The sequence below is a fragment of the Ambystoma mexicanum genome, chromosome 1p (genome assembly GCF_040938575.1).
Source record: "Ambystoma mexicanum isolate Mex_15411 chromosome 1p, UKY_AmexF1_1, whole genome shotgun sequence".
NCBI classification, from domain to species: Eukaryota; Metazoa; Chordata; class Amphibia; order Caudata; family Ambystomatidae; genus Ambystoma; species Ambystoma mexicanum.
Genome location: NC_090921.1, coordinates 158,938,652 through 158,952,155, shown reverse-complemented (window position 1 = coordinate 158,952,155; position 13,504 = coordinate 158,938,652). Strand labels below are relative to the sequence as shown.

Genomic DNA, 13,504 nt, shown 5'->3' with positions numbered 1-13,504 from the left:
TAAAAATACAGTCTTAAGGGTTAGCAGTCTAAATGGACAAGAATGCAAAGGCTCAAATGGAGTACCCATAAGGAATTTTAGAACAAGGTTCAAATCCCAACCAGGCACCTGGAAAGGTAACGGTGGAAACACATTAGTGAGCCCTTTCAGAAACTGAGAAATTAAAGGAACTTTGAAATAAGAACATTCCTCAGACGAGCGCTTAAATACAGACAGCGCCGCCTGGTAACCTTTAATGGTACCCACTTGCAGGCCCTTGTGGGCTAAAGAAAGCAAAAAAGACAGCACCACAGGAATGTCACATGAAAAAGGATCCACATTCTTAACCCTGCACCAGTCGCCGAACTTTCTCCAATGGCAACGGTACAGGGACTTTGTTGCAGGCCGTCTGGCCGAAAGCAACACCTCCATCACATCTTCAGGGAGGTCCCAATCCTTATACCTCAACCTTTCAGAAGCCAAGCGTGAAGGTTGATGGATCCGACCTCTGGATGGAGAACCAGACCCCCACTCCCGTGAGAGCAGATCATCTCGGTAGGGAAGACTGCGTCGAGGGCAGATGGACAAGTCGAGAAGGTCCGGGTACCACATTCTCCAGGCCCATGCCGGAGCAATGAGGATCATCCGGGAACCGAACCTCCGTAACCTCTGCAGCACTTGCGGGATGACGGGGACTGGAGGAAACACATACAGTAGTGGGAAGGACCACTCCACTATGAACGCGTCCCCTAAGGCTCCTCTTGGAGAAAATTCCTGCAAGCAAAACCTTTCGCACTTCCGGTTGACACTGGAGGCGAAGAGATCCACTTGTGGGGTCCCCCAAAGGGTGAAGATCTCCAGGAGAATCTCCTGAGCCAGCTCCCACTTGTGAGAGATCGCGCTCTGCCTGCTCAGAGCGTCCGCCGTCTCGTTTTCGCCTCCGGCCAGATGAACTGCCGAGATCGAAAGTTCCTGCTGGATGGCCCAGACCCAGAGCTGCATCGCCTCCCTGCACAGAGGAAGTGACCCTGCTCCCCTCTTTTTGTTGAGGTAGTGCATGGCCACTGTGTTGTCCGTCAGAATCAGGACATTCTTCCCTCGCACAGTCGGCAGAACAGCCTTCAGGGCAAGCCTGATGGCCCTCAGCTCCAACAGATTGATATGGAGTCTGGACTCCGACAGAGACCAACGACCGCTGACTGTCAACTCGTTGGCATGAGCTTGCCATCCCGTGAGGGATGCTTCCGTCACGATAGTCACCTCTGGCCAGGGTAACCAAAACGGAGCCCCTTTCATCAGATTTCCTTCGACGGCCCACCACAGAAGGTCCTGGGCGACTGAGGGTGGCACCTGAACAGGACCCGACATCCTGCTGGAGGACTATGACCACTGCATCTTGAGAGCCCACTTCAGAGATCTCATCCGGAGCCATGCCTCTGGCACCAGAAGAATGCAGGATGCCATGAGGCCGAGCAACCTCAAGAACTCGAACGCCGAATGTGCTGAGCCCTCACCTGGGGAGGCGAACACAGCCCCAGAGATCACTGCTCCGATGTACTGGAGCCGCTGTGTTGGCATCAAGTGGGACTTCTTTAAGTTGAGGGAGAAGCCCAGCCTGTGAAGGGAGTGGCAGGTGACTGACAGATGATCCAAGACTTGCTTGGGAGAGCGTGCCCTGATCAACCAATCGTCCATGTAGGGGTAGACGTGAATTCCCCCTTTCCTGAGGTACACTGCCACCACCACCAGGAGCTTGGTGAAGACCCTCGGGGCAGAGGTCTATCCGAACGGCAGGTCCTGAAACTGAAAATGCGAGTCGCCAACCGCGAACCTCAGGTACTTCTTGTGCTTGGGATGAATCAGCACATGAAAATAAGCATCCTTGAGGTCGAGAGACACCAACCAGTCCTGAAGTTGAAGGGCCTGGAGGAGTTGAGAGAGAGTAACAATCTTGAATTTGTCCTTCCGGAGGAGCTTGTTCACAGCTCGCAAGTCCATGATGGGTCTCAATCCCCCGTCTTTCTTTGGGATCAACAAATAAGGGGAATACCATCCCTTGTTCCTCTCCGCTACAGGCACCAGTTCTATGGCGCCTTTATCCAGCAGGGATTAGATTTCCTGCGCAAGGAGCAGATCAAAGAGACATTCCCTGGTGGATTGTCGTGAGGCCTCTGCCGGAAAGGAAGACAGTAGATGTGGGCTATGATCTCCAGAACCCACACATCTGAAGTAATGGCACGCCATTCTACAAGATGCTGCGCCAGCCTTCCCCCAACCGGCGAACCATGGGACATGGCCTCATGACTGAGCTGAAGCGGCTGCTGCATTGCCTGAGGGTAAAGAGGCAACTGCCTGAGCGGCTCTGGCACCTCGAGTACCTTGTTTTCCACCTCTGGCACTCCTACGGTGGCCCCTTTGACTTGCAGCCCCTCTCAATCTACCAAAGGAAGAGTAGTACCGAAAGGAACCTCCCCTCCATTGCTGTCTCCTAGGACGAAAAGGCAGAACTGCAGCGCTCAACGACTTTGCTGCAGCATTGGAGGTCTGCAACCTCTCAAGGCTCTCGTCAACCTTGCTGCCAAAAAGATGTTCACCATCAAAGGGCATGTTGAGAAGCCGGTCTTCCACATCAGGAGCAAACCCCGACTTCCGCAACCACGCAAATCTGCGCATTACAGTGCTCACCGCCATAGACCGGCTGACACAATCTGTCACGTCCAGACCCGACTGAACGGATTCACACATGGCATCCTTGCCATCCTGAACAAGAGCAAGAAAGCCATCCCGTTCCTCCCCTTCAGGAATATGGTCAGCCGCCAAAGAGACAATTCCACAGAGTATGAGTGAAACGTGCTAACGCACACACAGAGTTGGCTGCCTGTAAAGCCATGCCCCCTGAAGAAAACACTTTCTTCGCCCAGCCATCAAAACATTTGTTGTCCCTATCAGAAGGGATGCTAGGGTACGAAGCCTGTTTTGCCGGGGCCGTAGCCGCCTGCACCACCAAACTCTCCGGAGTGGGGTCCGTAGTCAAGTAGCTGGTGTTGCTAATGGCAGGACAGTATTTTTTCGGCAAAAACTTGCCCACTGACGGGAGACTCTCCAGAGCAGTCCATGCCGCAGCCACCCTTCTTTCCAAGGCCATATGGAATGGCAGTACCGGGTCAGTTGGTAGACCTTGGTCCAAGATGTCCGTCAGGTCATCCTGCAGAAAATCTCCTGGTGGCGCAGACCACCCCAAGTATTCCGTGACACTCGACATGAGGCGCTGGAACGAGGATTCAGCATGCGTACCCGGCTCAGGCCTGCCAAACTCAACCTCCGGGGAGGTGTCCAGACCACTGGCGTCGTGCAAAGACTGACGCAAAACTGGCTATGACCAGATAATAGGTCATCAGGAAACTCCTCAGGAACCATACCATCAGACCCTTCATCCACCTCAGAAATATAGTCAAGAGGCTGGAATAAATCCCTGGATGAGGGCACGTGTTTGGACTTGCGACTGAAAAATCGCCATCATCTCCTCGCGGAATTAATCCCATTCCGCAAGAGTGGAATGCTTGGTGGGACAAGCAACCTGCCGACGGGCGGAGTCCTCGGATGAGGAGGTGGAAGGCGACCTACGACGGCGGCGCCGTGAGTGCCTCGAAGAGGCAGAGGAATGGCGGGACCCACTCTGGGATCGAGACCCCCTGGATATACGCCGACGATGCGGAGAGTCGCCCCTCGAATCGTCAGTCGAAAGCCCAGTGGATTTCGACTTCCGGGGCTTGGACACCTTACCGACAGAAAGCTTCTTCTTACGGTCCCGCAAGGCCTTCGAAGTTAACGACTGGCAATCGTCACAATCGTCCGTGGTGTGGTCCTCACCGAGGCAACAGAGGCAGGCGTTGTGTGGGTCCGTCAGCGACATCTTTGAACCGCAGTCGCAACACTTCTTGAAACCCACACGCGGGGTAGAAGAAGATGAAGACATCAAAATCTCCACAAACAAACTGGTTCGAAGAACCGATAGAAAAACTCAGAAGAACCGAGGCACGCCGAGCTCTCCGAAGCGAACCCGTTCGCGGAAAAAACGGAACTGAGGCTACGGGCGTCGATCGTCCTACTTATAATATCCGGTGATGTCAATTCGACGGAGGCCCTCGAGGACAGCATATCGACGTCATCGACGCAGAAAATTTTCCGAAGCAGCACAGCTGTGGTGATTACCTGTCATAGATATGGAATACGTCAGAGGACCCAATCCCCTTGAACTAGATTGACTCCGAAGAAGAAAACTAGGAAGCAGTTGTGTCAAACTCCAGTACTCGAACTCCACCCCGGTGGCCATCAGGATTGCTCCAAGTCTCCTTCCTATTAGAAAAGAATTGAAGACTTGGCTCTTCCAGCAACACCTCAGTGTAACCTAGATTACTGCTCATCTGTATGTTGCACTGTGATAAATAATAATGTGAAACTATGTAATGTGCGTCTTTTTCTTTTGTTTTAAGGCTACTTTGTTAACCAAGGGTCCTCTTAGTTTTCATGCGAGGACGTTATGTGATACAATGTAATCCTAGTATTTTTCACTTTATGTTAAGATTATTTTGTTAACCAAAATGCACAATAAAAAAAATCTATAAATGTTTACTTGATGACTTGTTAAATGCTAGCTACCAATCTTTTGCTCTATGGCCTGTATAGTGCTGTGTTGCTCTTGAGCTAGTTGGGTGCAATAAAATTAAATAATTGAAGCTTGTACTACAGCCATCTGTACTCATGTGTGAAAATGACACTTAACATCTGTGCTATACAGGTTGTGTTTGTTAATGCTTGTGGTGCTGCAGTGTGCGTGCATGATGGGAGCTTGCATTCGGGCTGCACATTGTGGGAAGTTTATACTGCTACTGCCTGTGCTGCACTAATTCTTTGGTGTATGTATGAATTAAGCTTACAGTGACACAGCCTGTTGTGGGTTTGATGGAAGTTTGTGCTACTGCCGACTGTGAAGTTCTGTGTGCGTTTGGTGGAGGGAAAAGTGCAGTGCCACTCCCAGTGCCGTACCAGTTTTGTATGTGCGGGCAGTCTATAGTCCTGCGGTCTGTGCTTTAATATTGCTGATATGATAGTTTATTTATACAGCGCTTATACATAATGTTTTCAAAGCGCTTCAAGGCAATGGAGGGAACAAGGGAAAATACAATTACATTCTTACAGGCCATGAACAGTAAGGAAGTGAAATTAACTATCGTACTCGGCCTGACGACATTTCAGATAGTGCAAGAGCTAAGACATTGATAAGGAAGGGAGGGGGAGAGTGAAAACGAAATGGAAACAGGGGTCTACCGTACTAGGCCTGACGACATTTCTGGTAGAGCCGTAGAAAACAAAGGGAGAGGGGTGCAGAAATGGAGGGGAGGAACAAAACAAGCGACTCGTACCAGGCCGGATGACATTTCAGATAGTGCTGGAGGAGTCCGGGGGGAGGAAAAAACCAATTAAGGGGAGGGGGGAGGAGACCATTGAGGTTGCCATCATACTAGGTCCAGGGACGAATACAATTGCTGAAGTCAGTAGTAACAATGTTGCAAGCCTGGATACAAGATTAAGATGGGAACAGCATGATTCAGGGCCACCATGAGAAAGGGTGACGCACCGTGAATCAATGAAGAAGGGGGGGCACAAGGGAACAACACAGGGGGACCAGAGGGGTGGGGAGGGCCTGTGGGGACTGTTAGGCAGAAACCTGTGCAGTTCCCTTAGGGACCACTGCAAAAGATTTAAGACTACAGGTGTTAGCAGTAAACCCACTTGGTAGCAGTCTGTACCACCCAGATTTACCTGGTAGCTGTGGCTGAGCAGTCAGACTTCCCTCAAGAAGAGTTAGGCAGTATGCAAAGTATACTCAATAGGCACTCAGATACAATAATACAAGCAAACACTGACCAGAGCTTTGGTATCAAAGTATATAATTATTTATTTATAAACACACAGTTGAAACACTCCAGCACTCTTATTGTAAAATATTCTAAACACAGTTACTATTATGATATAGACACCCCTTTTTCCCTTATTAGAAAATCACAGTAAGATACCACTAATACAGAGGTGAGCGCTTAACTAGATTGCACTCTACTAAGGTTGTAAAAAAGGGAGGGAAAAAGACAGAATATGCAGGATTACACCACTCTACGATTCAGGAACACTATTAGCAAGGCAGAGAGCAAAAAGTCACTGGTGAGCCAAAGTCCAAAGGCTGGGCCCACTCTTAGAGAGAGCAGAGCACAAACGCGCCCAAGATCACACAGTTACACTAGGCTTAGAAAGTCTTGCAGAAACAGAAAAGAGTTTAGAGAGGCTTAGAAAAGTTTAGCCAGGGTGTCCCAGGCTAACCCAGGTTCGAAAGCCGGGGGCTAAATCTACCCCGTACAGTCGGTTGCAAGGGAAGCCAGGCGGGACACGGTACCTTAAGTGGGAAGGATCCTCCAGCGGTGGCAGTTGTTCATGGTAGTGGTTGCAAGTTGCGGCGTCGTCCAGGGGAAGAGAAGATCTCGATGTGGAGGAAAGATGCACGTCATTGCACTACCAGGGCAGAAACCAGCCGCAGAGTTTTCCGGTAAAAGGTGGTACCTTTATCTCGCGGTCGTGGTAAAACGTGGTATCCCGGTTGCCGGGTGCTTAGCACGGGCAAGGCGGCCACGAGATACGTCGGGAAAGCGAAAAGACGGTGAAACTGGTTATCCCCAGCAGTCAAAGGAAGAAGACTCTCTGGCGGGAGATCTCCTCTGTCGTTGGGAAAAGTGGTGAGACGGTCCAGCAGGGCTCCACCGGTCGGGATGTCGTGGCAGGTCGGCTCAGCTTCTCCCTCGTCGGATTCTTCGGTCCTGTGGCGACTTCTGAAGTTCCAGTCCCCAAAGCCCTGCTTTTATGCAGCAAACCCCCATTCACTCAGCCTAGCTGTCACTCAAACATGCTAAGTGGTGAGCCGGCCGGCTCACCACTTGGGCCAATCAGGACGGAGTACGACTTGAGTTGCCTAGGCAACTCAGTCCAGGGTGCCTAAATTCCCCTCCACCCTGCCTAAGTACCCTAGACACAGTGGCACCACTTTGGAGGGCTTCTGTGGAGAAGATCGCCAAAAAGTGGAACAAAGGGCTTGACTTGGGTTGGAGTCACAGAAGAGAACACAAACGCCATTTTATAATCAAGTTTTGGCAAAAAATACCAACCGGAGATTTAATATTAATTAAATAAACCGGCGGTATGTTTGAGGCTACCTTAAATAATTAAATAAAGATAGTAGCCTAAAACAATGGGAAATCCCATAGGAAAATATTTGCGGTTGAATATAAAAAGTAGTATCCACTGCCACCAGCCAAAACTCGATCAGGGAGGACGGAGACGTGCCCCGTCAACTAACAGCCCCTGGGGCAATCGAATTGCCCCAGCCAGTACGTCCACAATATGATGGTTTGTACTGGTTCTGTTCAGAATTTAAGACTAGTAAAGTCAATGGTGACTTTACATGCCCTGGGAGACAGTAGTCAGTCCCAGGGTATGGAGTCTATACTGGGGGGTCACTATGACACCCCTGTGTTACTGCACGGAGGGTGCTGTGTAACACACATCACAAAAACACATGAAACCCTATGGAGTAAAAGACCCCATAGCCCGAAACACACTCAAATCATGTCCAAGAGTAAGGGTAAAAGAGTCTCACTCTTGGCAGGAGAAAAAAATAAACCCCAAAAATCCAGCAAAGCTGCTGGGGGACTCACTAGGTTAGGAAATTCAGCCTAAACAGAGAATTCTCCCTAACAGGGACAGAGGGAGTAAACACATGTTGGTGCATGCTTGACTGCTGTCGGAGCAGGGGTTCGGGCCCTGGATCCTCCTGGTCCGAACAGGTCCAAACAGAAATTGCCCTTTTCTTCAACGGCCCTTCGCTTCGAACGTCCGGGTGAGAGGCGCCCTTGATCTAAGAGTTAAGAGCAGGAAGGAAGAGGCAGGGCTAAGAAGGTGGGCGGTGCTTAGGCCAGGTGACCAAGATCCACTTGCATCTGCTCCCCAAGGAAAATTGGCTGGAGGGCTCCATAAGCAGGGAAAGAGAGCGGCAAACAGGAAGGCACCAGGTGGGCGGTGCTTGCTCAGTGGGGAAAAAGAGTGGCAACAAGGAAGGCACCAGGTGGGCGGGGCTTAGGCCAGGTGAACAAGATCCACTTGTACCTGCTCCCCATCTGCCAGCTATCTGTTTATGTATATATGTTTGTTTGAGAGAATTATTCCACTGTTCTTGCTAGTGCTGGATTTGCTGGTGTGAGGGAAGCTTACAGCAGGACTGCCTGTACTGTACATTTGTATGTGAGGTGAAACTTGGAAAGCTTCTACCCCTGTTGTACTGTATTCATTTGGAATGTCACAAAGCTTACTGGGATGGTGTCTGTGGTGAAACCGATCTGTGTGCAATGGAAGCCTGTATTGCATCCATTGACTTAGTGGAGACATCCCATATTTTGCCGCCAACACCCCCTCTTTCCATTACCTCTCGCCTGTCCCCCTACCCTTTTAATTTGCACCATTCTACCAACCACCCCTTGCATCCCCCCCGAAACATTCCACAGCAACACATGTTTAGTGGATTATCACACAGGTCCATATTGATGGCCCAGCCGTAGAAACAAACGAAAAATAAAGCACTTAAACAGGGCAGTTGAACTTCATCTCTTCTAAGATTCTAGGCAGTTATGCGGAAATAGGATTTTCTTTTTGAGTGATAATTTATCTTTTTCTTTTAGCTCTTTCTCGTGGAGCGGGCTGGGCGGCGGACATTACATCTCCTGGGATTGGCCGGAATGAGCGGATGTGCAGTTCTGATGACCATAGCACTTGTGTTACTGGTGAGTGAAGGAAGCTGCTAGGCTATTTTTCTCTGATCGAGATGGCCCAAAACTAGTCACGATACCGGCATGATGAGCAGGGCGTGTGCTGCTTCTTCTGAATGAGCTGGGTACGACAGGAGATGGTCACGGCTAGCTTTGGAAGAGCAGGGCATGACATAAGATGATTGGAGCAGTCTCTGGTGGCAGACCAGGGTGTGGCATTAGGTGGCACATAAGGTGACCCTCTTTCAGGGGTCTCCAACATGTAGCTCTCCAGGTAGTTTGGACCACAAGGCTCATGATCCCTTAACATTCCCTTTGCTGGCTAGTGTGGACAGGAGTTGTGGTCTAAAACAAGGTTGCACCAGCTTATCCTAGTTGCTGAGCAGGGTACAAGATGAGTTATCGCATGGCATTCCCTCTGTATCTGAATAAGGTAAAACAAACTGATACATGACCCACCACTATTTGGGATGGTATATGATCTGAATTGTTTGTTATATGCAATGGTAAAATTAGCTGCCATTTGTATGACATGACAGCACATAAGCTGTCAACGCTAGTTGATGAGCTGAGTCGATATGAATTGGTGCATGATCTGCTCTTGGTGCATACACCGGGTAAGCCATGAGAAGCTACATGAGCTGACACTGGTTGTTAAGATGGGTTTAGTGTAATGTGGTCTTATATAGGGCCTATTCTGTCCGTGTTGTTGGCCTTATTACAGTGGCTCTGTATGACAGGAGTAGTGTGGGGATTGTTAGAGTGACAGTGGGACAATCGGATGTGAAACATGTAGTGTTGGTAGATGCAGGTTGCAAGTACCAGAGTGTCATGGGTTACCATCTAGTGAGGATGTAGAAGCCCTGGCTTTTTTGATTTTTATTAAACTGATGAAATGATACAAGTAATTCTGTCTCTGGAAGGGAGGTCTGTTAATCAGATTCCCCTTTCAAATGCTCCAATCCAAATGCTTGTTCTATCAGGTGCCTGATCGGCAGCACCTGCTCTACAGTGGCATAGAGCCGTTTCAGAGGTCACAGGAGCCCATTTGACAGCTGCATTGACAGTCACGTCTCTGCAGCACAGGCGTTGCATTTAATATATGCACCTCTGTTCCAAAAACCTACAATTAGGAGTCTGCTGTCCTGGTGGCACATTAAACTTTAAATATAAACCATGCCGGAGTAAAAGGTATGGTGGAAGGTATTACTCTAAATTATTACAGCCACATTATATTGGCATCACACGTGCCATCCCTGTGGGACTGTTCTCCTAGCAAGACTATAGCCCTAGAAGGCTACCTGCCCTGCAGAGGCACAAGGATAAGTAGAAGCTAAACTTCCTACTCAGCCAAGAGCAAATGCAATCCTAAAGGTAAAACAGGTAGAGATAAGAGATGTACCTCCTCCTTTGCCTTTTGTGGTAACATTTATTTTAATTTGTTGTAACACGCTTAATCCCAAGAGGTTTCCAAGCGCAGAACCGGGGATCGAACCAGTGTTGCTCTCCGTCATCTTGCTTCCAAGGCGAGCACGTTGCCCCTGAGCTATCCTGTTGAGACATGGACTACACAACCCTGCCCTTGTAGAAAGAACACAGAATATGCAAGACACAGCACTCTGGGTAATGAGACAGCAGGAGAAAAGGCAATAAAAAGCAATGTTCAAAAAGGAATGTTCTTGAATTGCAAAAAGGAATTAGTGTGACTTAGCCAGTCTGTAGGGCCCAAAATAGACCCGGGGACAGTTATCAGGCAATAATACCTTTGCAGTGTCTTGGTGGTTCGGCAACAGCGAACCAGGCTTCTGTGCAGTGTCCGGTGGTTCGATAATACAGCTGTCACGGCGGTCCATTGGCAAGCAAACGTTGAAGTGAGGTTGCACAGAAGGAAGCTGTGGTTCGAGCTGTTACTCGTGCATTGTGGATCGTGAAGGTCCCCAGGTACGGTTCAGTGGTCGAGCTGGTGACTGGATGCGCAGGCGAGTCGGTTCAATGCAGAGGCTTGTAAGATGCAGTTCGGAGACAACACCAGGGTCAGTATGATTGTCGACTGGAGTAACGAAGAGACAGGTGCTTCGAACAGTGGCTCGATTGATGCAAGTGCAGCAAAGCTTCTTTGTTCCAGCTGAAGCAATGACACGCTTCACAGATGCAGTGGCAAAATGGTTCAAACTAGTGGGCCTTCGGGCACTGTGCAAATTGTGGATTTCCATTTTCCTTGAAAAAAATAAATGGCTGGCGTCAGAAACAGGAAAGAGATGCAAGTTCCTTTTCTGGTTGACACCATAAAATGAAACCGGCTAGCAGAGCATGGAGACCCAGACAGGTGAGTGCAGGTTTCTGGCTGAGCTGGACCGTGTGTGGGTTAGGTGGTGGACAGGGTGAGTAAGGGTAGATATGGGGGCGGAGGGGGGCCTTGACAGCACCAAACATATGGCAGCTTGTTGAAGTGCACAGGAGGCAGGAAGCAAATGCAGGCTTGTCCTTGTTTGTTTATTTGAATAGCACACCAAACCATTGGGTAACTGGGCGCATAAAGGGATCCTTGGGGATAAAGCCAACATTCATAGCTTCCGTTCCTGATTGGCTGGTATCACTCCACTGGGGGCTAATAAGAATTAATGACTAGACACAGCTCATATTCAATTGAAATGTAAGCTGCCCAGAGGGGATAGCTTACGTTTGCTGCACTTATGTGCAAACCTAGGGTCAATTTTTATAATTGGCTCTGCAGAGTGCAAATAAGAAGTGTAAAGAGACAGCGCAAGCCTCCTGACATTTATGCATTGCATGCAGCGTTTACAATGATTTCCTATGGATTTCCTATGGAAACTGCCCGCTGGTTTCCATAGGAAACCATTGGTGTCACTCCTGTTACGCCTCCACTTTCAAAAACAATGAAAATCCCCTGACAGTGACTGGAGGCATTGAGAGAGCCATAACTGTCACACCTGTCTTTGGCGCATCCATTTACACTCCAGAGGGACACCAACATGAGCCCCAATGAATTTTCACAGTTAAATTGCAGTTCATTAGGAACTCGTTACAAATTGGGCAAAAGTAATTAACAGGGACTAGGTTCTGCTCCAGGTCCTTGTCCCCAGGGTTTGCTAAGAATAGACAGCCTTTCTGTAGAACTCATTGTTGGGTCAGAGTTAGGTCCCTAGCACCACCCGAAGGATCTGGCAAAAGCAAAGTCACTTACAGTCCAGGAGCAATGTTGCCCTACACTTTTTCTTCTTCCTTTGTTTGTTTTTCTGTTTTACTTCATCTTTTATTTTCTTTTTTTCCTGCATTCCTTGATCTTCTTGCTTTCCTCAGCTTTCTGTGGAGGGGAGACCATTATGGGGGAACCCACACCCAGTCACACACAGGATTGGTAAGGAGCCGGGCTCGGGTGTGGGCATTTGACAGGTCCCCAGAGCAGTGGACCAAAGGCAGGTAAGGCTGGTTGACTACTCTGCTCCCACCTCCCAGAGTCCTGACTCTAGGGTCCTCCAGACTCTCTTACAGTCTCCTCAGCTCCTCAACATGTACGTGTTTGTACAAGAATCTTTCCTGCTCCGTCTCTTCTTCTCTCTAGTCTGTCTTCCCCTTCATCTCCTAGAAGTTCTGCCATGTTCGCGTTCCACCCACCACCTTTGGCCCACCCGTCTCAGACTCAGAATTTACCTCAACACCATTACCCTGCTCAGGTGCCGACATGCCCTTTTCTACATGCTTTGTCTTGCGACTAATCTCCTCCTTCTATCCAATGCTGTCTTTGGGCCCTTTCTTGTAACTGTTCTCATCCTGACAAAACTCTGTTACATTCCTGGATATCCTCAACAACCATTTCTTTCTCTCTCCACACCACTAAGGACCTCATCTTTCCTGTATTTGGCCCTCCCATCAAAGGCTTCCTCCACTTCAAACAGACCAGTCATAGGAATCTTCATACTCATGGCTCACTTCTTCTAAATCCCCAATCCGATTTTCTGCGTCCTCGCCTCATGACTGTACTCGGTTTCCAACTTCTCCACCTCTTACAACAATTCCTCAAAGTCATTAGTTCTTTCTTTTGTCTTCTCCCTTCTTAATCAGCTCTCATTGTCCGATGGCTGGCTCACTCGCGTAACCTGCACTAGGTTCCTTCTCTTCCTCCTAGTTTTCTTCATCTAACCACCTACTCGGTCTCCTCTTTCCACTTTCATCTGCCGTCTGCCTCCTTGCAGCTTGCTTTATCTCCTATTTACACTCTGCTACTTTTAACCAGCTCACCATATTCTTGTTACTTTCCCTCCTCTACTGGTCGCCTTCAACTTTTCATAAATTATTTTCTGAAGTTCTATGGTCTGTTGCTTCCACTTCCTCTCTAATGTTTGACTCCTACTCAGTACAGTTCTCCCCAAGTCTAAAGTCAACCAACTATTAGGTCTGCTCAATACTTTCCACCAAGTCAACCCCCTGTTTAGTTACTCTCTCTAATATCCTTTGGGAAGAGATCCAGCCCCCCCCATTTTGACACATACCACTGGGTCTCTGTACAATAAGAGAATCCACTTCTGAATGTTTGGTCCCAACCCAAATGCCCGTAGTACCTGAAAAAGCCAGGGCCATTCCACCGAATCGAAAGCCTTAGTTGCGTCAAAGGCTTTTTCCGCTAGTTCTTCCTTTTAACG

The 13,504-nt window shown here is 48.9% G+C and overlaps 1 protein-coding gene across 1 annotated transcript in view; it reads left to right on the top strand.

Moving 5' to 3' along the window:
- Window positions 1–13,504, top strand: part of SLC2A4 (solute carrier family 2 member 4) — a 386,485-nt gene that overhangs the window by 264,018 nt on the left and 108,963 nt on the right. Inside the window, exon 9 of the mRNA XM_069645770.1 lies at window positions 8,757–8,858. Coding sequence (XP_069501871.1) covers window positions 8,757–8,858 — 102 coding nt within the window. The remainder of the gene's footprint in view (window positions 1–8,756; window positions 8,859–13,504) is intronic.